This window comes from Trachypithecus francoisi, unplaced genomic scaffold, assembly GCF_009764315.1.
Source record: "Trachypithecus francoisi isolate TF-2019V2 unplaced genomic scaffold, Tfra_2.0 Lachesis_group8, whole genome shotgun sequence".
Classification (NCBI taxonomy): Eukaryota; Metazoa; Chordata; class Mammalia; order Primates; family Cercopithecidae; genus Trachypithecus; species Trachypithecus francoisi.
In genome coordinates, this window is record NW_022681473.1 from 12,588,977 (window position 1) to 12,616,349 (window position 27,373).

Consider the following 27,373-nt stretch of genomic DNA (forward strand, 5'->3'; position numbering starts at 1 on the left):
TTACCTGTGCCGGCCTGGGCCACTGCCCTGATGGCTGCCAGGATGCTGCCCACTGCTGGGGAGGTGAACACGGCTCCTGTGACGACCCCGGTCAGCATCCCCTTCCCTATGAAACCTGGAGGTGGAAGGGGTGGAGTGAGCATGCCAGGTGGGACTCACGCCTGTAGTCACTGGGGCTTCCCACGCTCTGGGGGGTCATGGTTTGGTGAGCCCTACTGTGTGCTTGGTGCTCGGAGATCCCCCAGGTCTTCAAATGGCTGACTCCTTCCTAGGAGGCACCGTAGAGAGGCCTTCTGCGACCTCCCAGCCTGAAGCAGTCACCAGCTCCCTCCCCAGGGACTCACTGTTCCTCTGCCCTGTTTTACTGTCTGTACTAAGTCACTTAGCACCCTCTGAAATGATCTCATTTACTTTCGTGTTTACCTGGCTATTGTCTATCTCCCCTAAGTAGAATAAAAGCTCCACGAGCGCAGGAACCTTGCCTGTCTGGTTCATTGCTGTATCCCTAGTGCCCAGTACAGTGCCAGGTACACAATGGGCTCATGAGTGTTTGCCGAATGAATGGATTTTGCTGAAGGAAGACAGGAAGGGGACAAATGATGTACATCCTAGTCCCTGCCCTCCAGCAGCCCTCAAGGAGAGTTCGCGTCCCTGGCTCCACGTGTGGGGCACGGCAGGTGGGAATTCAGAAGAGGGGTGCTACTCTAGGCTGGAAGAGTCAGGAAGCCTTCATGGAAGAGGGGGTGGGTCTGCTGGGCCTGGAGGGTCCAGAAGGTTCATGGAATCACCGACTCTCAGAGCTAGAAGGACTTGAGGGATTGTTCGGCCCAACTTCATAGTTTTGTAGATGTAGAAACAGATTCAGAGAGGCCGTGATGGGCCCCTGAACCCAGCCGGAGGGAGTGGGAGAGTGGGAATCGGCCCCAGTTCCTGACTCTGGGCTGGGGTCTGTCCTGCACCTCATGGCAGCACTGAGGATCTCACAGGAGGCCCTGTCCACTCCACCAGTACCCCCTGCCCCACCCCAGGGTACTCACCAGCATGGGCAGGCTCATGGCCAGAGCCCCCACCCGACAGCAGTGCCACCCGGCCCTTGAGGCTGTCCAGGTCAGAACGGAGGGCCACGCGGTGGCCCTGCAGGAGCTGCAGGTTGGGGTTGCAGGCCACCAGGCCAGCAAGGGCGTCATCAGCACAGCCAGCCACCGAGTTCACCAGCTTCTTGGAGGTCTGCAGGGGAGGAGTGAGAAGGATGTCAGAATGTGGTCAGCACAGACCCCTCCATCCTGCCCAGCCACACTGCTGTGGTGTAGACCCCTCTCCCACATGCACCTAGGAACTCCAGGAGCGCAGGACTTGCTTGAGTTGGGCGACATCTTAGGTGGATATTTCTGTGAGTTTTCAATAATGTGTGACTTTCTATTCAGTACCTAATTTATGATGTGTCTTGCACCATACCTTCAATTTATTCGAAAAAATGGCTGCAATACAAAGAAAATGGGGGAGTTGCTGTCTGCAGTGTAAAATATTTTAATAAAACTGGGGCCCAACACCTTCTTCTGTCAAAAGGAAGAAAAGCCCCAGGCTGAGGCTCCAATGCTGGGGGAGGAGCTAAGCAGGTTTCACAGCCACCGCTGCTCCCTGGTGCTCCAATGTGGGACAAACATTTCCCCAGCCTCTTGGCATGCCAGGCCCAGCGCTAGACAGTGTGTAGAGATAACGGCCCAGGTGCAGTGGCTCATGCCTGTAATCCCAGCACTTTGGGAGGCTGAGGCAAGCAGATCGCTTGAGCCCAAGACTTTGAGACTGGCCTAGGCAACATGAGACTCCATCTCTACAAAAAATATGAAAAATGATCCAGGCATAGTGGTGCATGCCTAGAGTCCCACTACTGGGAACGCTGAGGTGGGAGGATCGCTTGAACCTGGGAGGTCATGGCTGCAGTGAGCTGTCATCGTGCCACTGCACTCCAGCCTGGGTGACAGAGTGAGACTCCATCTCAGAAATAAAAAAAGAGATAACAACGCTGTTCCTGCCCTCAGGGGAAACACAGCAGAGGTCATAACCATATGTGGTGGGCACTGCTATGCGAGGAGTGCACGTGCACCATGGGAGCATGGAGGAGGGGCCACAGCCTCCTGAGGGGCCTGGAGGTCTCTGTGAAGGATAAGCAGGATCGGGGTAGGCAAAAGGGCGCAGGAGGCATGGGGGGAGGGAAAAGGGAGGCTCTTCCAGGCAGAGGGGGAGCATAAGCCAAGGCCTGGATGAGTGAATAGTGTGGTGGTGCCAGGAAGCATGGTTGACCAGCAGGGAGGGGTAAGGAGGAGAGGGCTGGCCACAGGCAGCCTCAGGAGGGGTTGTGGGCAGGCTGGTGGAGGGTTGCAGAGCAGCACCGCCAGGCTTGACTGAGTGGATACGGGGTGCAGATAGAAGTGAGTAGCGTGGGGGCCAGAATGGAGCGTGGCTTGAGCTCTGCAGTTACAGGGACTTGGGTTCAAATCCCACTTCTGCCTCTGATTAGCTGCAGGAACTCAGGGAAGATAACATCATTGTTGGGAGCTATAATTCTTCCTCTGTAAAATAGGCATTTACTAGAACAGAGTATATGCCCGTGATATAGTGGAAACTCAATCACAGGAAGCGACTCCCTTTTTCAAACAGGCTGTGAAAAGCCTGAACAAGGGCTGAACAAGGGCTGCAGCCCCTGGTTTTGTCCTGAAGACAGAGACTGGGGCGCAACCTGGACTCAGAGGGCTGGGCTCCCACCGCCACCTGGTGGCCCAGTGGGAACCTGCAGCTGAGCCAGGTCCTGGCAAGGTGAACTTCTGGCTGTGGCTTCTTCCTGACCCGGCTAGCACCAGCTCCTTTGTACAAAATTTGGCTCTGCTGCCTCCCTGCCAACCTGTCCTGCTTCAGAGTCGCCTAGGTCTGTAGGGAGCAAGAAGAAGAATAAGATTGGTTCCATTTGCCGAGCAGTGACTAAGCACCAGGCTCAGTTGTAAGTGTTTTTGAGCATGTCTCATTTAATCTTCCCAACAAGCCGGGTGTGGTGGCTCATGCCTGTAATCCCAGCACTTTGGAAGGCCGAGGTGGGTGGATTACCTGAGGTTGGGAGTTCAAGACCAGCCTGACCAACATGGAGAAACCCCATTTCTACTAAAAATACAAAGTTAGCTGGGCATGGTGGTGCATGCCTGTGATTCCAGCAACTCGGGAGGCTGAGGCAGGAGAATCACTTGAACCTGGGAGGCAGAGGTTGCGGTGAGCCGAGACTGCACCATTGCACTCCAGCCTGGGCAACAAGAGCAAAACTCCATCTCAAAACAAACAAACAAAAAAAACAAACTTCCCAACAACCATATGGAGGCAAGATGAGCCCAGTGAGGCAACCGAGGCACAGTTAAATGATTTTGCCCGAGGTCACACAGCCAGCAGGTGTCCAGGTCTGCCTGGCTCCAAAGCTGGTTCCCTTTTGGCCATATTATGCTGCTTTCTTGAGGGGCTGGAGGGAGGTGGAGGGTGACAGAGGTTGCCCTAGAAAGGGCATGGGCTTGTGGCTCTCAGAGCCTATCAGGGACTGGAACATACAATGAAGTTGTAAGTTGGCCTCACTCTAAGCCCAGCCTCCAGCACCACTACCCTCCAAGAAAGTGGCCTGCTCCCCATCTTGATAATCTGTCTTGCCTGAGATTTTCAACAATCCCTCTGCCAGAGCCAGAGGAGGGTTTAGGGACCAGTGCTATCCCTGGTTTCAGTGGCCTGAGAGGATGGAAAAGGAAAGGAAGTCAAGTGAGGCCTCCAGGACTCTGCTTGATCAACACCACACAACCACTAGAGGTAGGCCTTAATTTGCCTTGTAATGCAGATGAAGAAAAAGAGGCTCAGAGAGGTCAAATCTTCTGCAAAAGGTGATGCAGCTGGTCAGTGGCAGGCTGAAATTTGAATGCAGATATGTTCAAGGCTTGTTTTGATTCAAATCAGTGGGCCTGGAGCAAAGCCCAAGGACATGGCCAGCCTCCCACACTGTAGATCCCAGCTCCAGACCGGCCCACATAAGCCCCAAGGTTAGGAACAGTCACATGATCATTCTTCATGGTTCCTTCTGTGACTGGCACAGTATCTATTACAGAGCAGGTAACTGTTACTGTTTCACTTTGAATGCAAGACCCAGATAGGGGGCACAACGGCTCTGAAGGGACTCAAGAGGCTGCAGCCCCAGGCCTGGCTGGGACCAGTGGCCTCCAGGAAATGAAGAAAAGCAGGGATCAGGCCCTGGGAGAGAGGATGACCCTCTCTCTTCACCCGTGAGCCTCAGGAGGTAGTAGCATCTCTCAGTCAAGGCGTAAGGAGCTCTAGCATGCCCAAGGCCGGGATCCTGCTTTGAGACCATGCTGCCATTCCCCTGCCCCGGCCCTGTATGACTCACCATGGTGGGGAGGCTCTGAAACAGGCTGAGTTCACACCGTTGCACTGAGCTGCTGGAGGATGGACAATCCTGTGCTACTTGGGTCTGAGTACAGTGGAGGCAGCAGCAGCACCTGCAGGAGTGGGTAATGATATAAGCTGCAGAAGGCACTCACGGCCGACTGGCACAATCAAGTTTCAGCGCCCTAGTAATTAGGGAGCTGCCCCAGACTTCGGTCCAAGTCCAAACTCTAGTACATGGGCTATGGATGGAGAAGAGTGTGGGGTTGACCAAGGTTCACACCTGCACTTGGCTGCCAGAAGACAGATCAATCCATGTCAAGCACAGGGCTGCCTTTATGCCAGGAACAGCACCCACTTCATCACTAAAGAACAATGATCCTCAGAATAACTATCTTTTACACGGCATCACATGCCGTGAAAAAGTTAACGAAGCTCTTCACACGCTTGCCCTCACTGTCCTTGGCACCAAAAGGGCACGGAATGGGGGGAGCTAGCCAGGTTTGTGACCCATTTTACTTCTGGGAAACAGACTCAGAGAGCTCTAGGGACTTGTCCAAGGTCATACAGGTAAGAGCCAGGATCTAAATCCCTGTCTAGTTTTTCTACCAGGAGTGTGTGTTTACTACTGATAATTCCATGCCTCCAAAGTCAGGCAGAGTCTCTGCTGTGGGAAAGGTAAGACATAAACCACGATGACGTTCTAGCTTTCCTCAGTTCAGCCTGGTTCAGCTGCGTGTTGGCCTCTGTGTGGGTGCACAATAGGAAGAATCAACATAGCTCTGCCTCAGCCTACTTGGGGTTGGGGGGAGGGTCTTAGTAAACCAATTCCTCCCTAAGCCTTAGCTTCCCCATCTGTAAAATGGGGGTTGGCTCCTCTCTGGCATTCTGCGAGTGTGCCAAGCCACGTGGTTCTCCTTTTGTTCCCGGGGAGCCTGTTTGATGTGGGGCACCCTGGAGGCTGCAGGGCTGACTGCCCTCCTGGCTCATTAAGGTTCCCTACGGAGAAATGTTGGTTTTGTGTTTGAGGTTCTAATTGGTAGAGTAATAGAGGCACCAATGACGTTGGGCAAGCAGACCAGGGGGCCCTTCGAAGTCTGAAGTATCAACGCGCAAAAGGGAGGAGGTGAGTCGGTGGTCGTTCTAACGTCAGCCGAGGGCACCAGCTGGATCTGGAGGAACTGAGAGAGTGAAAGGAAGGCAGGCAAGGTTCTAGTCTGGTATGTGCACGAATAGCGGTCGTCTCCCTTCCGTCTCTAGGCCTCCGCAGTCCTTCCCGTTCCAAAAGGAGGAACAGCCCCGAGGGCTCCTGGAGCAACGGAAGGAGGAGGACTGGATGCGGGGAAGGGCAAAGGGCGCGGAACGGGGTGGGGAGTCCGTAGGAGAGCTCCGAGGACACTGGCGCACCTCCCCCGCCAGCTCACAGCCGCATCCGCCACCTCCGCAGGCTCCGCGACTTCCCGGGGACCCCCAGTGGTGCGCTCTCATCCGGGTCCTGCGGGCGCTGGCGGAAAGAGGCGAGGCGGCGCCTCCGGGGGCGGGGCCTCCTTCGGTTGGCGGCCTCGGGCTTCGGGAGTCCTCCAAGAGGCCAGGTGAGGCCGTCCCGTGATGCCCCGCGCCCCGGCCGCTCTGGCCTGCAACGTGTCTCTGGGGCGGAGGCAGCGGCAGTGGAGTTTGCTGCGCGCTGTTGGGGGCCACCTGTCTCTTCGCTTGTGTCCGTCTCTCTAGTGTCGCGCTCGCGTCCCGACGGGCCGCTCTAAGCCTCGACATGTCGTACAACTACGTGGTAACGGCCCAGAAGCCCACCGCCGTGAACGGCTGCGTGACCGGTGAGGCTGCCGGGGCCGGAGACCCCGGCGAGGGAGGGAGCTGGGGGGAGCCGCGGCCTAGGGAGGCCCGCGGCCCCCGTGGCGGCCGGGCAGGAGTCGGCCCGGCTAATGGAAGGCCCTGGCGGCCGAGGAACCTCCCCAACCCCGCGACCTCGAAAGAGCCGTCCCAGTACGCGCTTTTTGGGGGTTGGAAGCCGCTCTCAAGGGTCCCTTTTCGTCCTGGGGAGGTCACTCGGCCTCGAGGACAGGGCGGGCCCAGTGAGACGGAGGAGTGTGAGTTGGTTGTGCGGTGTTGTTTGGGCCGGAAGATTGGCCTCCTGTGGCCGGGAAAAAGGGAGGTGGTAATGGCGACTTTGGGGTCAGGATTTTCCTGTGGGGAAGTCTGGGGGCCCCAGGAGGTAGAGGGATGTGAGGAATGGCCGCATTATCCCACAGAGGGAGAGGAGCCCTCTTCAGGCTAACCGCTTTGCCTGGGGCAGTTGTTTACATGAGGGCCGTGCTGGAGAAGAGGGTTTGGTTTGCCTGGCCCAGTGCTGGGTTTTCCTTATTGACGATGCGCTTGGACTCTTAAGGACACCGAAGTCCAGAACCCGGGAAGAGTCCTCTTAACCCACATTCTCAGCTGAATATGCAGACCCCAAGCTTGCATGTTTATATACACCCTAATCACGATTCCAAAACAAAACTGTTTTTCAGAGTTGGAGGTAGCTGAGTGTGGGTGGGGGTATTGGTAGACTACCAGGAGGGCAGGGGGTGTGGACAAAACAGTGTTTTCCTGTAAAGCTCTGGGACTTTTCATTTGACTTGGTCTGTCAGATAAAAGTTTTGTGAGACTTTAGATGAAGACTGGAAGAAACGAACACTTTCTCCGGCGTTCTCAATTAGAGCCTGCCACTGTAACTGTAATAGGAAGAGTAAAATTTGAGGGACCTGAGCCATGAGAAGGGATTACGCAGTCATTGTCAGTTGGAGGACACACGGCTCTTAGGTCCAGTCCAGTTTTCTTAGTCTGATTAAGAAAGTAGCTTTTTTGAATGCGTGAACTGAGACTCTTTGAGGTGCCGGGTATGATGATAAGGGGAGTACCTGGAGGGAGTTGGAGAAGTATGTGAAGTAAATGAGAATTTTGGAGGTATTTAGACATAAGTGATAGGATTATTTTGAAGGGATGGGAGGCCCTTCCCCTGAGTTCAAAAGTTAGAGGGTCTGTTCTTTCAGGACACTTTACTTCAGCCGAAGACTTAAACCTGTTGATTGCCAAAAACACGAGATTAGAGATCTATGTGGTCACTGCCGAGGGGCTTCGGCCCGTCAAAGAGGTGGGCATGTACGGGAAGATTGCGGTCATGGAGCTGTTCAGGCCCAAGGTAAGTGTTGCAGTTGGGACAAGCAGTGGAGGGAGAACTGTTGGTTGTAGGTTGTTTTATGTTATTTTTGTTTATTTATTTTCTTTGAAACGAGTGTCTCGCAGTGTTGCCCAGGATGTCTTGAACTCCTGGGCTCAAGCAATCCCTCCGCTTCAGCCTCTGGAGTAGAGTAGCTGAGGGATTGTAGGCATGCGCCAGCGTGCCTGGGCTGTGTTACGTTGTTTTGCGAATTCTTGAGATGGGTGGAATGTACCTTTAGGAGAGAAACTCTCTTCTCTTTTTTCTCTCTTTGGATGGCAAATTTCAGTATGTACTCTTGACCAAGCTTTCTAGAAGTAAAAGGAGAGATTTATTAGGAAACATTTATGAAGTTGACTTCTTTAGGAGACAGAGATTAAAGCAGTTTGTTTCAGAGGATAGGCTACAGAGTGGGGCAGTCTTGGCTTCATTCCTTGTTAATTCTGACTTTAGGTGTCACTTAAGGCACCTTTCAGATCAAGTTCCCTGGGTTATTGTGAAGATGAAATGATTCAGTAACATAGGGCCTATCATATAGCAAGTATTTAAAGTTATGTTAACAATTACCAGGCTGGATGTAGTGGCTCACGCCTGTAACCCCAGCACTTTGGGAGGCCAAGGTGGGTGGATCACCTGAGGTCAAGAGTTCGAGACCAGCCTGGCCAACATGGTGAAACCCTGTCTCTACTAAAAATACAAAAGTTAGCCAGGTGTGGTGGCATGCGCCTGTAATCCCAGCTACTTGGCAAGCTGAGGCACGAGAATTGCTTGAACCCAGGAGGCGGAAGTTGCAGTGAGCAGAGATGGTGCCCATTGCACTCCAGCCTGGGTGACAGAGCGAGACTCCATCTCAAAAAAAAAAAGAACCAAACAACAACAACAACAAAAAATTACCATCAGTATTTTTATTATTTTAGTGCAAATGTATTCACCCAAATCACCACTACATTCCTTTATGATGTCTTAACTGAATCTGGCAAGAAAGCAGTGGGTTCAAAATTTTAATTATAACCCTTTGAACAAAACAGTAATTTTTTGGAGTCTGTGTTGAATAAGTAAGACTTTGTTGATCCATTTTAGCTTACGTTGTTATTCCCACATTTTTTTTCTCTTTCTTCAAATACTTGGAGAGGAGTGGAGGAGGCATTACATTCATCTTTCAGAATTTGAATGGGATTATTGAGATTAGCTTGAGATTGAAATAGATGAAGACTTTGTATATAGAACAGAGAGATGGAGAATAATGAAAGTGAGAAATAGATGTTTACCAGCTTCAGTTCTGGCTTTTTGTACATGCCCTTAGGGTGTATGTGTACCTAATGTGGGTTACAAGCTCACCACGTATTTTCTCTTCAGGGAGAGAAGAATTTGGAAAATTCTTAAAGAATTTGGTGTGCTTAAAGACTGGACAGGTTGTTCCTGTTTTAAAAAGAATCTCTTTTGATAGCATAACATTGGTTTCCAGGGGGAGAGCAAGGATCTGCTGTTTATCTTGACAGCGAAGTATAATGCCTGCATCCTGGAGTATAAGCAGAGTGGCGAGAGCATTGACATCATTACACGAGCCCATGGCAATGTCCAGGTGAGGTGGCTGCTTTAGGCCGACAAAAGTTTTCTAAGTAGGACTGTCATGATTCATGGAAAAAAATTAAAATGCTGGGGGTAGCTTGCTATTCGATCAGAGAAGTGAGGAGAAGACACTATGGGTTTGAGCTTTTTGGAGAAAAGACTCCTGTAGTTCACTCAAGGCCCAAGGGACAGAGCAGTAATTCATTGAGATTCAGTGTTTCATGAAAAAGACATGCACTGACATTGGGGCTCTAACTATTTGGCCTATCAAATAGATCCATTAGTTTTACTACCTCTCCTAAAGTTTTGTTTGCAAGTGGTGCCCAGTGTCCTCTGTTGCTCTGTGGATGTTGAGGTTCTTCCCTAATCCCAATTTTGTTTCTCAGGACCGCATTGGCCGCCCCTCGGAGACCGGCATTATTGGCATCATTGACCCTGAGTGCCGGATGATTGGCCTGCGTCTCTATGATGGCCTTTTCAAGGTTATTCCACTAGATCGCGATAATAAAGAACTCAAGGCCTTCAACATCCGCCTGGAGGAGCTGCATGTCATTGATGTCAAGTTCCTATATGGTTGCCAAGCACCTACTATTTGCTTTGTCTACCAGGTACTGGATCGGGAGGAGAGGGGGAGAAACTGTGAGGCTGATGTGATAGTTGTTTTTGCTAACTGGAATGTCTGGGTTTGGTAGGCTAGAGAGAACCGTTTACTGTGTTTGTCCTGAAATGTTTTGAACAACACAATTAATATGGGTCAGACTTTTGTTGCTTCTTGAGTGCAGTAGTACTTATTGTGGAGGCAGCAAGCTCTCTGGGGCTTGTAGCAGGTTTTTTTTTTTTTTTTTTTTTTTGAGACAGAGTCTTGCTCTGTTGCCCAGGCTGGAGTGCAGTGGCCAGATTTCAGCTCACTGCAAGCTCCGCCTCCCGGGTTCCCGCCATTCTCCTGTCTCAGCCTCCCGAGTAGCTGGGACTACAGGCGCCCGCCACTGAGCCCGGCTAGTTTTTTGTATTTTTTATTAGAGATGGGGTTTCACCGTGTTAGCCAGGATGGTCTGGATCTCCTGACCTCGTGATCCGCCCATCTCGGCCTCCCAAAGTGCTGGGATTACAGGCTTGAGCCACCGCGCCCGGCCAATGTAGCAGGTTTTAATCCTGAGATTACACTCTGGTTGTGGGCCTTGGGAGATTTCACAGGATGACCTAGTTTATACTTTGATTCTCTTACTGGAGTGCTAGGGGATTATTAAAACTTAGCTGTCGAGAAATTATCTAGATCTTGGCCTTTATATTAAGTGAAGAGAAATTGTCTTGGTGATGCCTTATATGTGTTTTTAAGAAGAGGTTTACATTTTGTCCAGCAATCACTTGTGACTTGCTGGCTTATTTTTATTTTATTTTATTATTATTTTTTGAGACAGAGTCTCACTCTGTCGCCCAGGCCGGAGTGCGATGGCCTGATCTTGGCTCACTGCAACCTCTGCCTCCTGGGTTCAAGCGATTCTCCTGCCTCAGCCTCCTGAGTAGCTGGAATTACAGGTGCGCACCACCCGCCCAGCTAATTTTTGTATTTTTAGTAGAGACGGGGTTTCACCATGTTGGCCAGAATGGTCACGAACTCATGACCTCGTGACCCTCCTGCCTTGGCCTCCCAAAGTGCTGGGATTACAGATATGAGCCACTGCACCCAGCAACTTGCTGGCTCTTAACTTCTATTTTAGTCTGTGCCTAAAACTTTAGCAGAGCTGATCCTGGGCAGCTGTTCTCTGGTCCAGATCTGTTAAGCGGGGGTGGGGTGGTAGAGCACCAGACTAACATGCCAGTATCTTGGTAAAATCTCCGCCCTTTAACAAAGGGCTATGCAGCGTTAAGATCAGTTCATTTGCGTGTGGCTGAATGAGTGACGGAAGGAGATGATAGTCTAGTCCCACACAGACAGCTTGATGGCCTTGTTAGGTGTTGGAAGTGTTGATATCTTTTTGTATATTTCTTAGTGTTACTGTAGTTCTGAGGCTGTTGGAATAAGGCCCAATTGAATAAGGTTGAAACCAAGAGATTTTGTTTGATCTTACTAAGTATGAGTTAAAATAAAAACTTAGAATTTCTCTCTGTTTAGTTTTGTAAAATATTAGGTCATTAAAACTTTGATGTTGTTGATTATTCAAGGTTGGTTGTTCTCAGCTTCAGGGCTGCCAGTTGTGATCAGATCTTCATTTCTGCATGTGTGTCTCAGAGGCCCAAATCCACACTTGAACTTTTTGCGAAGCTGTGTCATAACCCTACTCATTGATGGGAAAATGTTTTCATCAGCCAAAAATTACTATCTCCGTTTTATGCCAAAAATTCAATTTGACAAATATTTAGGTGCTTAATGCTATGTGAAAGGTATTCATGCTTCAGGAGCTATAACAGTGACTAAGATGTGATCCCTGCCCTGAAACACATTGCTGAATTCCTTCCATAACTTCTTTGTTGAAGCCGTCTTCCACTGGCTGAGTGTAGCTTTCTTCCCGTCCCTGCTCTTTAGCATCTTAAAGGTGACCTTGGCATTCCCAGGACTGACATGAGTCCTAATTCAGAAAAAGGAGGGGAAAGTGGTGTTGACAATGGCAGGACTGAAAGTTTTGACTTAACGGAGCAATCAGTTGTATTCTCTACTGTTACTCCATCAGAATGCTTTTGAGAATTGTATCAATTTAAAAAAATCTCAGCCGGCGCGGTGGCTCAGGCCTGTAATCCCAGCACTTTGGGAGGCCGAGACGGGTGGATCACGAGGTCAGGAGATCGAGACCATCTGGCTAACACGGTGAAACCCCGTCTCTACTGAAAAAAATACAAAAAACTAGCCGGGCTCAGTGGCGGGCGCCTGTAGTCCCAGCTACTCGGGAGGCTGAGGCAGGAGAATGGCCTAAACTCGGGAGGCAAAGCTTGCAGTGAGCTGAGATCCGGCCACTGCACTGCACTCCAGCCTGGGCGACAGAGCCAGACTCCGTCTCAAAAAAAAAAAAAAAAAAAAGTCATAGGTGTAGCTTATCAATGCCTGTTTCACTTAGCTATTTTGTAAGTTTCTTGAGGCTAAGGAACACACACAGGCACACACACACAGTATCTCTTTTTTTTTTTTTTTGAGACGGAGTCTCGCTTTATCGCCCAGGCTGGAGTGCAGTGGCGCGATCTCAGCTCACTGCAAGCTCCGCCTCCCGGGTTCACGCCATTCTCCTGCCTCAGCCTCCAAGTAGCTGGGACTACAGGCACACACCAACATGTCCGGCTAATTTTTTGTATTTTTAGTAGAGACAGGGTTTCACCGTGTTAGAGCCACGATGGTCTCGATCTCCTTACCTTGCGATCCGCCCGCCTGGGCCTCCCAAAGTGCTGGGATTACAGGCGTGAGCCACCGCGCCCGGCCTTTTTTTTTTTTTTTTTTTTTTTCTGAGATGGAGTCTTGCTCTGTTGCCTAGGCTGGAGTACAGTGGTGCCATCTTGGCTCATTGCAACCTTCGCCTCCTGGGTTCAAGCGATTCTCCCGCCTCAGCCACCCGAGTAGCTGGGATGGTAGGCGTACGCCACCACACAGAGCTAATTTTTGTATTTTTAGTAGAGACAGGGTTTTGCCATGTTGGCCAGGCTGGTCTTGAATTCCTGACCTCAGGTGATCCACCCACCTCAGCCTTCCAAGGTTCTGGGATTACAGGCGTGAGCCACTGTGCCCGGCACACAGTATCTCTTATGGTACCTAGTGCAGTGTGACAAGTTCATTTTTCTAATTCTTTAAACCTTTCTTGATTGGTTGAATGGCTAGGAATGGTAGATCTCAGATGCTGCAGTCTACCTAGGAATTAATCCCAGGCTCAGCTGGTGATTGTCAGTGTACTGATGGATGAGGGGGGGAGGGCTGATGTGACGGGACTGTCAGATGCTGGGTGGTGGTAGCTTGTCCCTTTCAGCACCTCTCTTTAGCCCAAGGCTTACCCTTCCTAAGGGCTAACCATTTCACCTTTCCCCCACCCAGGACCCTCAGGGGCGGCATGTAAAAACCTATGAGGTATCTCTCCGAGAGAAGGAATTCAATAAGGGCCCTTGGAAACAGGAAAATGTCGAAGCTGAAGCTTCCATGGTGATTGCAGGTTGGTTGGGGGTTTAGGAAATATGCCTCCACCCGGGTCTAGGCTAGTTCCCTGTTCTTGTTCTCTCTCTCACCTTCTCTGCCCTTCGTTTTGGCGCTCAGTATTATTGAAGGTGTGCATTGTTTACCACACCTTTATGTCTGCTTTCTCTAAATTGTGCTTTGTTTTTTTCTGTCTTTGAGATTTTCTGTTTTTCATTCCTCCCCCCAAAAGTATAACTTCTGTTTTACTTGGGTGGAGGGATTGACTATAAAACACTGAGATTGATTTGCACAGTGGCATATGGAAATGAGTCTCATTATTTTATTGCTGGGCATAACATTTAAAATTGAAAGGAAGCCAGGATGTATAGTCCCAGCTACTCAAGAGGCTGAGGTGGGAGGTTCATTTGAGCTTAGGAGTTTCAGTTTAGCCTGGGCAGCGTAATGAGACCCCATCTCTTTAAAAAAGAAAACAAAAACAAAAAACCCAAAGGGAGCAGTAGAGCTTATCTGATTTCTTTACCTCATAGATGAGGAAACAGGGCCAGAGGGACCTGCCCATGTCTGTCCGTGATCTAGCCTGGGCTAGAATCCAGGCCTCTTCACTCCTTGTCCTAACTCTGCCCTTACATTATGTTTGTCTCACTCAGTAGGGAAGTTTTAAAATTCTTAAGAGAAAATTGACTCTTCTAAATGGTGGCCCTGATAATGGGGGGAAGTTAAGCTAAGGAACAAGAGTAGAGACCAGGAAAAAAAAAGTAAAAGCTTTTACTTGGAAAGGATTAGAAGTTGAGAAGAAAAGTGGGGGAGAATGCATGGGGAAGAACATGGAGAAGACTCCCCGCCCATAGGAATAGTCAAACACCAGAAGAGTGGCAGTAAAAATATTACCGGGATTAGATAATGGCCAGTCAACAAATTCTAAGAATCTTGTAAAGGCTATCATGTTCCCTGGGTTTTGATGTCCTTTTTAAAATAATGATGATCTTAAAGTTTGTCTTGGGGCTAACTAGACCTGTACTCTTGCCAGTCCTGGTTTGGCAGACCCGGAGTGCTGAGCTTTCTAATTTTGCTGTCTTTCCTGCAGTCCCAGAGCCCTTTGGGGGGGCCATCATCATTGGACAGGAGTCAATCACCTATCACAATGGTGACAAATACCTGGCTATTGCCCCTCCTATCATCAAGGTGAGCAGCAGTCCTCTACCTTTTTTCCTTTCATCTTTTCTTTCCTTGTCCTCACCTTGCTCCTCCCTTTCTCTCGTGTGTCAAAAGGAGATTCACAGATGCCTGTTACAGCATTTTCTGTTTATACAAGATATTGCGTTGGCCATTGGGAATACAGAAAGAGATTAGCCTGGATTTGCTTACAGAGAGCTTGGTTGCTAGCTTAGATAAATGATAATCAAAACAGGCTTCCCCTTTTCATTGACTGGGGCAACTTTTTTTGTCAAAGAGACAAGGTCTTACTCTGTCGCTCAGGCTGGAGAGCTAGAATGCAGTGACATGATTGTAGCTCACTGTAGCCTTGAACTCCTGGGCTCAAGTGATCCTCTTGTCTCAGCCTCCCAAGTAGCTAGAATTACAGGCATGAACTACCACATGGGGCAACTTTAAGAAGGGAAAATTTTGGCAATTCCTTCCTTTTTTTTTGAGATGGAGTTTTGCTCTTGTTGCCCAGGCTGGAGTGCAATAGCACGATCTCAGCTCACTGCAACCTCTGCCTCCCGGGTTCAAGTGATTCTCCTGCCTCAGCCTCCCTAGTACCTGGGGTTACAGGCATGTGCCACCACGCCTGGCTAATTTTGTATTTTTAGTAGAGATGAGGTTTCTCCATGTTGATCAGGCTGGTCTCAAACTCCCGACCGCAGGTGATCCACCCGCTTCGGCCTCCCAAAATGCCAGGATTACAGGCATGAGCCACTATGCCTGGCCGTAATTTTGGCAATTTCTGTTGCATGTAATGTGTTCAGGGCTCAAGTCATATAAAGTAATATATTGATAAATTATAAAGGCTAAAAAAGTCAAAAATTTCATGGACTTAGAATATGAAGTTGTAAAAATTAAGCCTTAAAAGTTTCATTTTACTTTCTTTTTGAGAAAAAAGAACAAAATCTAGCTGGCTGCAGTGGCAAGTGCCTGCAGTCCTAGCCACTTGAGTGGATGACTTGAGTCTAGGAGTTAGGCTGCAGTGCACCGTGATCATGCCTGTGAATAGCCACTGTACTTTAGCCTGGGTGACATAGCGAGACCCTGTCTCTAAAAAAGAACAAAATCTGTGGTAGCATTGCCACAGTGGTGGGGGTAATTAGTGGTATTAAGAATAAATAACTACATTTGTAATAGCATGCATAGTTCAGTGAATTTTGGCAGCAGCTTCCTATTCTGTGTATTTCTATTTTCCTGCAGAATGACGACATATCAGTAAACATATAAGATATATTGATGGAGCTCCTCAGAAAATTATCTTCAAAATAAAAAAGCTCCCCATTTTGTATTAATGGGGAATAGGATCTATCCTCATTTTCATGTAATGTTATCTGAGCGATTTGTCTGCCGGTAAAATGGCTGGGTTTGGTAAAGGGAGTGGTCCAGTAGGGTTTGTTTTCTGGTGTGGAAGATGCTGAATCTCTGACTGTTTCCTCCCCATTGGCAGCAAAGCACGATTGTGTGCCACAATCGAGTGGACCCTAATGGCTCAAGATACCTGCTGGGAGACATGGAAGGCCGGCTCTTCATGCTGCTTTTGGAGAAGGAGGAACAGATGGATGGCACCGTCACGCTCAAGGATCTCCGTGTAGAACTTCTTGGAGAGGTAGAACTTGTTCTCCCTGTTCCTCTACAATGTTCTCTTAGGTTCCTAAAGATCCCAAGTGTGTGGTCCCACACCTCAACTCTGGGAATTATGTTACTTAACATCTAACAACAAACAGTTGTTCTTGCTGTGGAAGTTGACTATTGAATGAGTTAGGTATTGGAGAATCTCACAGGATCCTGTGAGAATCTACCCAAGCTGCCCGTGAGAAAAGGAAAAGAAAGAGAAACAAAAGGATATAATCTGGAATTAAATGTCAATCTAGCTGGTTTCAGTGGCTCACACCTGTGATCCCAGCACTTTGGGAGGCCGAGTCAGGCAGATTGTATGAGCCCCAGGAGTTCGAGATTAGCCTGGTCAGTATGGCAAAACCCCATCTCTACAAAAAGTACAAAAATTAGCTGGGTATGGTGGTGTGTGCCTGTAGTCCCATCTACTTGGGAGGCTGAGGTAGGAGGATCACCTTAGCCTGGGGAGGTCAAGGTTGCAGTCTGTGAGCCAGGGTTGTACCACTGCACTCCAGCCTGGGTGACAGCGAGACCCTGTCTCAAAAAAAAAAAAAATTGCTGATTTCAGTTCTGGGAGGAGGTTCCCAAAAAGTTTAATATTAATACTTAGAGCCGGGCGCAGTAGCTCATGCCTGTAATCCCAGCACTTTGGGAGGCCAAGGTGGGCAGATCACAAGGTCAGGAGATCGAGACCATCCTGGCTAACATGGTGAAACCCCGTCTCTACTAAAAAAATACAAAAATTAAAAAATTAGCCAGGTGTGGTGGCGGGCACCTGTAGTCCCAGCTACTCGGGAGGCTGAGGCAGGAGAATGGCACGAACCCGGAAGGCGGAGCTTGCAGTGAGCAAGATAGCGCAACTGCACTCCAGCCTGGGTGGTGGAGCGAGACTCTGTCTCAGAAAAAAAAAAAAAAAATAGGAAGTATCTTTTGGAGCAGGAATATACAAGACAAATGATAGATTTTTTTGAGTGTAGGGATGCAACAGATGAAGAATCACAAACCAGAGATTTAGAAATGTTTGCTTAGTGTGACCTGGGAATTTGAAACAGAACTGTCCTGAATTACGGCTGCAGTTGGGAGTTTTCTCAGCAGATGTCTGAGATGTGGGTAGTATCTGGATCCCATGTGGAGTCCATTCTCATTTCTTTCACATTGCTTACTTTCTTCCAGACCTCTATTGCTGAGTGCTTGACATACCTTGATAATGGTGTTGTGTTTGTCGGGTCTCGCCTGGGTGACTCTCAGCTTGTGAAGGTGAGAAGACACTTGTTTCTGGTTTCTTTTTCGCTGTCCTCACTGTTTCCTCATCAAATTTCTCCTATGTTTGGTGCCTCTCAGAATCTCTCCATTTTATCCACATCCCTACTATCCAGCTTTCTACTTGGTTAATTTAACATCCTACCTCTGACTAGATCTTTGTCTTTGTGGTGCATTCAGCAAATTTGCCGGGCAAGGTGCTAGGTGCTGTGGATACATTGATGAATAAGACCCAGCTCCTACCTTCAAATAGGTTATAGTTTAATGTAATGGACTTCTAGAATATGAAAATTTCGGACCTTCTTTGCAGGAAAATGCATGCAAACATTTTACATTAATTTTCAAACATTCACTTCTTCTCTGAAATCCATCCATGGACTCTAGGTCAGCCATCCTTGGCTGATTAATGGGTCACCTGCGGGACAACCGTATTCCTTAGTCAACAGTCCCCTTCTGGAATCATCCCTTGGAACATGAGAATGGCAGATCTAGAAACTAGTTATTGAGAGTTTCTTTTGGACAATAACCATCTCTTTTGGGTGGGTCTGTTAGGGTGTTCTAGGACTAACATAACATTGTTCTTTCTTCTTAGCTCAACGTTGACAGTAATGAACAAGGCTCCTATGTAGTGGCCATGGAAACATTTACTAACTTAGGACCCATTGTGGATATGTGCGTGGTGGACCTGGAGAGGCAGGGGCAGGGGCAGGTAAGGGCCATTCTGAAAGTGGATAGTTGGTATATGCCCACTCAAACTGTGTCCTCCTAGCTATGCTTATCTAGAATGGGGAGGGTGCACTGAAAATACCTTTAAGACCCCCCTCATGAATCCGAATGATACAAGGATAACTACTGTTTATTGAGTGCCTATCTTGGTCTGCCAGGCACTTTATCTATATTATCTCTAATTACACAAGTACCCTAGATAGGGATTTTTGGCCATCTCGGAAGTGAGGAAAATTAGGGCTGAGAAAGATTAAGTAACTTTTTCCAAAGTCACCTAACTTAGTAAGTGGCAGGTGTATATAACTCCAGATCCTTTGCTCATTCTAGTAAACTAGGTCCCAGGGATCTAAGCAAGCTTGCTAGGAGCAGTGGTAGAAGCTTTTTGCTTCTTGCACTAGGATGTCCTGTCTGCTCCGTAAATTTGAAAAACTTTGGAAATCAACCTCTGCCAAGTCTGCATCCTCAAACCAGCCCCACAATAAAGGTTCTTGGATTTAGGTATGCCGTATTTGCTTTCTGGGCATCAGTATGACTGGCCCAGTTTCTTGAGGGGGTTCTTTAGAAATGTTTTCTCTGCTTGCAGCTGGTCACTTGCTCTGGGGCTTTCAAGGAAGGTTCCTTGCGGATCATCCGGAATGGAATTGGAATCCACGAGCATGCCAGCATTGACTTACCAGGCATCAAAGGTAGCTTTTTTGGTGAACACAGGATGCAGCTCTTATATGAGGGACTTTGGCCTTGTTATATGTTGTGAAGGTGTTTTGGTGAGAGCCAGAGGAAAGCAAATCAAATGAAGAGTGAAAGTCATAACAACAGATCAGAAGCTTAAACATATCTGAAAGTATAGAAGTAAACTTTAAAAAAAAAACTACTAATCAAAATTGGTAGTAGAACATAGGACAAGGGGATTAAAAGATTATAAATTAAATTTAATGTTTTTATGAGGGAACTGGTAGAATTCATAAAGAGACAGGATATTTTATGAAGATATATGTATAAATGTAACATCTAGTTAAAAAATGTAAATCTTCCTAAATTCCAGGAGAATTTTAATAAAAAAAAGATCAGAGGCTAGGCGAGGTGGCGTGGCTCATGCCTGTCATTACAGCACTTTGGGAGGCCAAGGTGGAAGGATTGCTTAAGCCCAGGAGTTTGAGACCAGCCTAGGCAATGTAAACCTCATCTCTATAAAAAAATTAAAAATTAGCCAGGGGTGATGGTGCATGCCTGTGGTTCCAGCTACTTGGTTCTAGCCTAGGTGTTTGTAGCCTTGAGGCTGTAGAGAGCCATGATTGTGCCACTGCACTCTAGCTTGGGCGACAGTGAGATCTTGTCTCCCCCCCCCAAAAAAAGAGAGGCTACACAGTGAAAGACATTTACAATGTATAAGCGTAACCTAAAACAATATGACAGAATTGATATGGAACATAGTTGTCATGTCAGTAAATGTAAATGTCCTGTTTGAGGACAACATAATCAGATCAAATCATAAAACAAAACCACCTTAAAGTTGTATATAGGAGGCACATCTTTAAAAGAGTAATTCTGAAGGCAGGTGCAGTGGCGTGTGTCTGTAGTCCCAGCCACTTGGGAGGCTGAGGCAGGAGGATTGCTTGAGTCCAGGAGTTTGAGACCAACCTGGGCAGCGTAGCAGGATCCCATCTTAATTTAAAAAAGGGAGTAATTCAGAATATGAAAAAAAGTATGGGAAAAGGTGAATAAAGAAATAGAAGTATGGCCAGGCATGTTGCCTGATGCCGGTAATGCCAGCAGTTTGGGAGGCCGAGGCAGGTGTATCACTTGATTTCAGGAGTTCGAGACCACCCTGGCCAACATGGTGAAACCCTGTCTCTACTAAAAATACAAAAAATTAGCCAAGCATGGTGTGGGTGCCTGTAATCCCAGCTACTCGGGAGGCTGAGACAGGAGAGGCACTTGAACCTGGGAGGCAGAGGTTGCAGTGAGCTGAGACTGTGCCGCTGCACTACAGCCTGGGCCACATGATGAGACTCCATCTCAAAAAAAAAAAAAAAAAAAAAGAAATAGAAGTATATGAAATTGCAAAGGAAGAGATCATGTAACTATAAACCCAAGATAATCAACTAAAAACCTACTATAGACAATAAAAATTCACTAAGGTAGCAGGATATAAAAGTAATGTACTAAAATTAATAGCTTTCATGTAAACACAATTAGAAAGTATAATAGAGGAAAGGGGGCAATTTACAATAACAAGAAAATGATAAAGTATCAAGGACTACATTTAACAAAATTGTGCAAAACCTATACAAGGAAAACTTAAAAATACTCCTAAAGGATGAAAAGAACAAGTTGATCAAATGAAAAAGACACACCAAGGTCTGCAAACCAATATAAAGTTGTTCTCTCTTTATATATAATGTACCTCAATATGTATACATTTTTTCTTTGACTTAGACAAGTCCAAATGGAAAGAGGAAGAAGCAGGCATAACCAGGAAAACTTTAAAAAGAGCAGTGAGAGGCAGGGCGTGATGCCTCATGCCTGTAATCCCAGTACTTTGGGAGGCCGAGGCGGGCAGATTACGAGGTCAGGAGATTGAGACCATCCTGGTCAACGTGGTGAAACCCCGTGTCTACTAAAATACAAAAAATTAGCTGGGAGTGGTGGCGCGTGCCTGTAGTCCCAGCTACTCGGGAGGCTGAGGCAGGGGAATCATTTGAACCCGGGAGGCGGAGGTTGCAGTGAGCCGAGATTGCGCCATTGCACTCCAGCCTGGCGACAGTGAGACTCCATCTCAAAAAAAAAAAAAGCAGCGAGACAGGTTAACCCTACCAGATACTGAAATGTACTGTTAAGCCTCTATAATTAGAAGTGTTGTATTGCTGATGAATAGGCAGAGTCTAATGGGCAGATTCAGAACTCCAGAAATGACAATTACATGTGGAAATTCAGTGTATGATAGTGGTGGCTTCTCAGTTCAGTGAGTAAAGTTGGGACTTTAAAAATTTTTATTTTTATTTTTATTCATTTTTTGAGATAGAGTCTCACTCTGTCACCCAGGCTGGAGTACAGTGGCATGATCACGGCTTACTATAGCCTCAGTCTCCTGGGCTCAAGTGATCTTCCCTGTCTCAGCCTCCCAGTAGCTGGGACTGCAACCATGTGCCACCATGCCTGGCTAATTTTATTTTTTTGGTAGAGACAGGGTCTCCCTATGTTGCCCAGGCTGGTCTCAAACTCCTGGGCTCAAGCGATCCTCCCTCCTTGGCCTTGTAAAGTGCTGTAATGACAGGCATGAGCCACTGAGCCTAGCTTAAAGTTGGGACTTAATAAATGGTGTTTTTGGGATAACTGATAGTCATTTGGGAAAAGACAAGTTTGGGTTCCTACTGCCTGCCAAATATACACTTGGCTAGAATCTAAATGGATGAAAAACTTAATGTAAAAAAATGAAGCCATAACTATGACTCAAAGTACAGAAGCCAGAAAGAAAGATTGATAAATTCAACTATATAAAGATAAAACACTTTATAGCAAAAGCAAAACAAAACACTATTAGCTAAGTCAGAAGAAATGACAAACTGGATAAAAATATTCTGTAGTTCATCTTAGAGACAAAAGGCCCAGTCTGTAGTTCATCTTATAGACAAAAGGCCCAGTCTTCCTAATTTATAGGAAATGTATAGGAAGATCACTAAATTTTCTGTCCCCAGACTAGCAAAGGACATGAATGGACAGGCAGCAGTCCTGAGAAATGCACATTAACACCAAACAACTCTACTAGTTGACCAAAATCCAGAAGTGTGACCACATGTGATGTTGGTCAGGCATGAGAAAATAAACATGCTTGTTTATTGGGCATAAACATGCCCAATCTATAGACGGGAATTGGGCAATATCAGACACAGCATTTAGCAGTTTACTTAGTAGTCCCAGTTCTGAGCCTCTACCTGACCTTCATATGTGTAAAGTGAGATAAAAATACAAGCTTATTTCTTGTGGCATTGTATGTTATAGCAAAATACTGTGTAAATGTCATGAGAAGGGATTTGTTAATCTGCATAATTTAATAATAATTGTATGGATAAATGATTTACACAAATATTGTGTTCTGATAAGGGCTTTAAGCATATATTGTTAAACGAAAGAACAACGTGCAGAATAGTGCTTGATAAACTATATTATATTTGTATTTGCTTGTAATACTCTATTTCCTTAAATTAAAAAAAAAATTAAGCTTGGTGTTGAGTGGTGGGCCTGTAGTCCTCACTATTCAGGAGGCTGAGGTGGGAGGATCACTTGAGCCCCGGAGATGGAGGCCAGACTGGAGCAACATAGTAAGATCCCCCCACACCCCATCTCTTTACTAGAAGGCTAAACAAGATGCTTTTATTGATTACTTGTTTGGGGAATGGGTTGGAGGGAGGTATGGAAATGAGACTTTTCTGTGTACTTTTAAAAAATATATTTAGGCCAGGTGCAGTGGCTCACACCTGTAATCCTAGTACTTTGGGAGACTGAGCCGGCGGATCATGAGGTCAGGAGATCGAGACCATCCTGGCTAACATGGTGAAACCCTGTCTTTACTAAAAATAGAAAAAATTAGCCGGGCGTGGTAATGCGCGCCTGTAGTCCCAGCTACTCGGGAGGCTGAGGCAGGAGAATTGCTTGAACCTGGAGGCAGAGGTTGTAGTGAGCCGAGATCATGCCACTGCATCCACGCCTGGGTGACAGAGCAAGAGTGTGTCTCAAAAAAAATAAAAAATAAAAAATAAATTTAGACTTTGGGTCATGGAAATGTATATAATCCAATCCCAAATTTAAAATAGGCTCAAAACAGCTTTTAAACTAACTTTTGGCCGGGCACGGTGGCTCACACCTGTAATCCCAGCACTTTGGGAGGCCGAGGAGGGCGGATCACGAGGTCAGGAGATTGAGACCATCCTGGCTAACACAGCCAAACCCTGTCTCTACTAAAAATACAAAAAATTAGCTGGGCATGGTGGTGGGCACCTGTGGTCCCAGCTACTTGGGAGACTGAGGCAGGAGAATGGCATGAACCTGGAAGGCAGAGCTTGCAGTGAGCTGAGATTGGGCCACTGCACTCCAGCCTGGGCGACAGAGCAAGACTCTCTCACAAAAAAAAAAAGGCCAAAAACAACTAACTTTTTAGAGCCTTAAAACCAAGAAGGAGCAGAGAGGGAGTTTCAGCTCAGGGCTCCAAGTTCCAGCCCTTCCAGTGGTGTCAGGCTACCCTATCCATATATATACCTTTTTTTTTTTTTTTTGAGACAGCATCTTGCTGTGTTACCCAGGCTGCAGTGCAATGACATGATCATAGCTGCAGCCTCTTTCTCCTAGTCTTTTTTTTTTTTTTTTTTTTTTGAGACGGAGTCTCGCTCTGCCGCCCAGGCTGGAGTGCAGTGGCCGGATCTCAGCTCACTGCAAGCTCCGCCTCCTGGGTTCACGCCATTCTCCTGCCTCAGCCTCCCACGTAGCTGGGACTACAGGCGCCCGCCACATCGCCCGGCTAGTTTTTTGTATTTTTTTTAGTAGAGACGGGGTTTCACCGTGTTAGCCAGGATGGACTTGATCTCCTGACCTCGTGATCTGCCCGTCTCAGCCTCCCAAAGTGCTGGGATTACAGGCTTGAGCCACTGCGCCTGGCCACTTTCTCCTAGTCTTAAGCAATCCCCCCACCTCAGTCTCCCATGTAGCTGGAACTACAGTTTTGTGCCACCACACCTAGCAAGTTCTTTTGTATTTTTAGCAGAGACAAGGTCTGTCTCTCCATTTTGCCCAGGCTGGTCTAGAACTCCTGGTCCCAAGCAGTTCTCCTGCCTCAGCCTTCTCAAGTGTTGAGATTACAGGCATGAGCCACTGCCCCTGGCCTGCCCTGTTTGTAGATATGCACGCTAAGTGTTGGTATGTCCTATGCAACTGAATCCTTGGTCCTTGTTCCAGGATTATGGCCACTGCGGTCTGACCCTAATCGTGAGACTGATGACACTTTGGTGCTCTCTTTTGTGGGCCAGACAAGGTAAGGATGGGTATAGTCCCACCTGTTGGTGCTGGTGAGAAGGTTGTGAGGTGGGGAAGCTGGTCCCAGGCTGACCCAGGCCCTCCATTCTGCTGCAGAGTTCTCATGTTAAATGGAGAGGAGGTAGAAGAAACCGAACTGATGGGTTTCGTGGATGATCAGCAGACTTTCTTCTGTGGCAACGTGGCTCATCAGCAGCTTATCCAGGTGATAACTGAGAAAGGGGCAGGTGTTACCATGTACTTGAATTGACCTAGAGTGTAGTACAGAGTACCACTGGATTTTAAAACAACCAATTTTTATGGCTCCAAAAATAATGTAAAAATTCTAGGGGAAAAAAATTATAGATAACCCACTACTCAGAGATCACAGCTCTTAACCTTAGAGTTGCTCCTTTTAGCTTTATTTTTTTCTGCAAATGTATGTGTATTTATTTACATTTTCTTTTATAGACTCGGATTGTTGTATACATAAATATAAAAATATAGTTTTGGATCCTGTTTTAGCACTAATTTTATTTTCCGAGACACTCAAATTTTTTCCCTTTGTTAAAATAGTGATACATCCTTATTTAAAAAATTGGAAAATACCAAAAAGCACAAAAAAAGAAAAAATTTATCATGATGCTACCATCCAATATGACTCTTTCCACATGTTAATTGTAATCAAAGCTTACCCTATTCTGATCCTTACTTTCCATCTATCTGCGATACGGGGACAGATAGCCTTCTGGCATTTGTTATCCACGAGAGCCTCATTTCTGACATCCTTCCACCCCTCAGCAATTTTTGAAGTTTGGTGTGTCCCTGACATCCTTTAACTTTTTGCACTCTCTCCTAACTTTTTGAGCTATTCCTGACTCTGTGGCCAGAGTCCGCCTTGCCATTGGTGGGTAGGGCACTGGAGTGCCTAAGGATTAATGAACTGTCTCCATCTTTTTACCCACCCGATTTTCCTTTTAGCCACCTGGCAGTGGTAGATTGGTAAAACTGGAGGGAAATTCTGTCAGTTTGCAAACCAAGTGTGGGACATGCCCAGATACTGAGTCATTGCTTTGTCAGTGTTATCTAACTATTGGCCTGAAGACTGGCACCAGCTCACCTATCTATTATTAAAGAGCTTTCATCCTTAAATATAAACTCAATCATGCTAGGTAAGATGAATGAATAGATAACAGTGTCACCAACCTACTTCCTGTTTTATTTCAGTGATAAATTTATACAATATATTTCTATACAATTTTGTAACCTTTATTAAAGAACTTTAAATAATTTAACTGGCTCATACATAGTAAAGAACTTAGATATTTTAGAGGTCTGATTTGGAGGTTGAGAAAAACTGCTAAGACTGGTGGTTACAGCCAGGCATGGTGGCTCACGCTTGTAATGCCAGCACTTTGTGAAGCCAAGGTGGGTGGATCATGAGGTTGAGAGTTCAGGATCAGCCTGGCCAACATGATGAAACCCCGTCTGTACTCAAAATACAAAAGTTAGCCAGGTGTGGTGGCATGTGCCTGTAATCCCAGCTACTCGAGAGGCTGAGGCATGAGGCATGAGGCATGAGGCAGGAGAACGGCTTGAACCCGGGAGGTGGAGGTTGTGGTGAGCTGAGATTGCGCCACTGCACTCCAGCCTGGGCGACAGAGCAAGACTCTGTCTCAAAAAAAAAAGCCAAAAAAACTGGTGGTCACAGGGTCTTACTGTATTCATATCTTCCCACAGGATGCAGTTTGTATTACCCAAGTAAGCCTCAGTTAGAATGAAATAGGCCTTTTCCCCACTGGCTGTAGGTTTGGAAGCTGTAAGCTACTTTTAAGCTGGCCTTCTTCAGGCGTTCATCCAAAAATGACGTCTTTTGTAATCATTAGCGGGACTTTGGGGAATAAGAAATAGAAGCTGCATGTAGCTTATTCGTAGGGCTTTATTAGGGCTCTATTTACCACCTTTCCACTCCTGTGTGGATCCTGGCAGATGCTTGGAGACATTTGCTCATCTGCTCTTTATCTAGATCACTTCAGCATCGGTGAGGTTGGTCTCTCAAGAACCCAAAGCTCTGGTCAGTGAATGGAAGGAGCCTCAGGCCAAGAACATCAGTGTGGCTTCCTGCAACAGCAGCCAAGTGGTGGTAGCTGTGGGCAGGGCCCTCTACTATCTGCAGATCCATCCTCAGGAGCTCCGGCAGATCAGGTATGTGTTTTTTTTTCTGTCTGCTTGCTTTCCTTCTCTTTTCTCTAGGACTTCTTTGATCCTTGGATTCCTTCCTCTGCCATATTCTTTGTTCAGCCACACAGAGATGGAACATGAAGTGGCTTGCTTGGACATCACGCCATTAGGAGACAGCAATGGACTGTCCCCTCTTTGTGCCATTGGCCTCTGGACGGATATCTCGGCTCGTATCTTGAAGTTGCCCTCTTTTGAATTACTGCACAAGGAGATGCTGGGTGGAGGTATGTGTCATTTAGGGACCTGGGTTGGGACAGAGTCAAAATGTGGAACAAGAACATAATGTCCCCGTTTCTCACAGAGATCATTCCTCGCTCCATCCTGATGACCACCTTTGAGAGTAGCCACTACCTCCTTTGTGCCTTGGGAGATGGAGCGCTTTTCTACTTTGGGCTCAACATTGAGACAGGTGAGAGTAGTATTTTGAGTGAGGGACTCGTTCAAAATTGGAGTCTTAGAATTACACAGAATTCTTAGTCCCAGGGTTCTGCTTTTGAACTTTCACAGGCCAGCTATTTGTCCTGTTTTCTTTCTTCTTTTCTCCTGATGTCATTCTCTCTGTAGGTCTGTTGAGTGACCGTAAGAAGGTGACTTTAGGTACCCAGCCCACCGTATTGAGGACTTTTCGTTCTCTATCTACCACCAACGTCTTTGCTTGCTCTGACCGCCCCACTGTCATCTATAGCAGCAACCACAAATTGGTCTTCTCAAATGTCAACCTCAAGGAAGTGAACTACATGTGTCCCCTCAATTCAGATGGCTATCCTGACAGGTGAGTCTCTTTTTCCTTATGTAATGAAAGCTATTGATTGAGGGGATCATGATGTTTTCCTCAAACCCTTACCTCACAGCCTTTTTCCGGTGTCAAAGTCGTAAGTAACTGAGATGGGAGGTATAGTGCAGAGGTTCTCAAATCTGGCTACCCACTAGAAACACCTGGGAAGTTTTTTAAAACTGCAGGGTTTTTGGAATCCTCCTCAGAGTCTGATTCAGTAGGTCTGAGGTTGAGCTCT

At 47.1% G+C, this 27,373-nt stretch overlaps 2 protein-coding genes across 6 annotated transcripts in view; one reads left to right on the forward strand and one right to left on the reverse strand.

The window, feature by feature from the left end:
- Positions 1–5,946, reverse strand: part of TKFC (triokinase and FMN cyclase) — a 20,654-nt gene extending 14,708 nt beyond the window's left edge. For all 5 annotated transcript variants that reach the window (XM_033203925.1, XM_033203922.1, XM_033203924.1 and 2 more), the window contains exons 1-4: positions 5,847–5,946; positions 4,424–4,535; positions 1,038–1,227; positions 5–115 (exon numbers count right to left, since the gene is read on the reverse strand). In XM_033203925.1, the coding sequence (XP_033059816.1) occupies positions 5–115; positions 1,038–1,227; positions 4,424–4,535; positions 5,847–5,854 (421 nt within the window). In that variant the 5' untranslated portion in view covers positions 5,855–5,946. The remainder of the gene's footprint in view (positions 1–4; positions 116–1,037; positions 1,228–4,423; positions 4,536–5,846) is intronic.
- The window catches only part of DDB1 (damage specific DNA binding protein 1), a 35,806-nt gene continuing 14,375 nt past the window's right edge, over positions 5,943–27,373 (forward strand). Inside the window, exons 1-16 of the mRNA XM_033203919.1 lie at positions 5,943–6,251; positions 7,470–7,618; positions 9,102–9,218; positions 9,592–9,813; positions 13,215–13,329; positions 14,398–14,495; positions 15,964–16,122; positions 17,304–17,387; positions 17,983–18,099; positions 18,700–18,802; positions 24,063–24,138; positions 24,237–24,345; positions 26,146–26,324; positions 26,421–26,584; positions 26,662–26,769; positions 26,925–27,132. Of these exons, the coding sequence (XP_033059810.1) occupies positions 6,191–6,251; positions 7,470–7,618; positions 9,102–9,218; positions 9,592–9,813; positions 13,215–13,329; positions 14,398–14,495; positions 15,964–16,122; positions 17,304–17,387; positions 17,983–18,099; positions 18,700–18,802; positions 24,063–24,138; positions 24,237–24,345; positions 26,146–26,324; positions 26,421–26,584; positions 26,662–26,769; positions 26,925–27,132 (2,069 nt within the window). The 5' untranslated portion in view covers positions 5,943–6,190. The remainder of the gene's footprint in view (positions 6,252–7,469; positions 7,619–9,101; positions 9,219–9,591; positions 9,814–13,214; positions 13,330–14,397; positions 14,496–15,963; positions 16,123–17,303; positions 17,388–17,982; positions 18,100–18,699; positions 18,803–24,062; positions 24,139–24,236; positions 24,346–26,145; positions 26,325–26,420; positions 26,585–26,661; positions 26,770–26,924; positions 27,133–27,373) is intronic.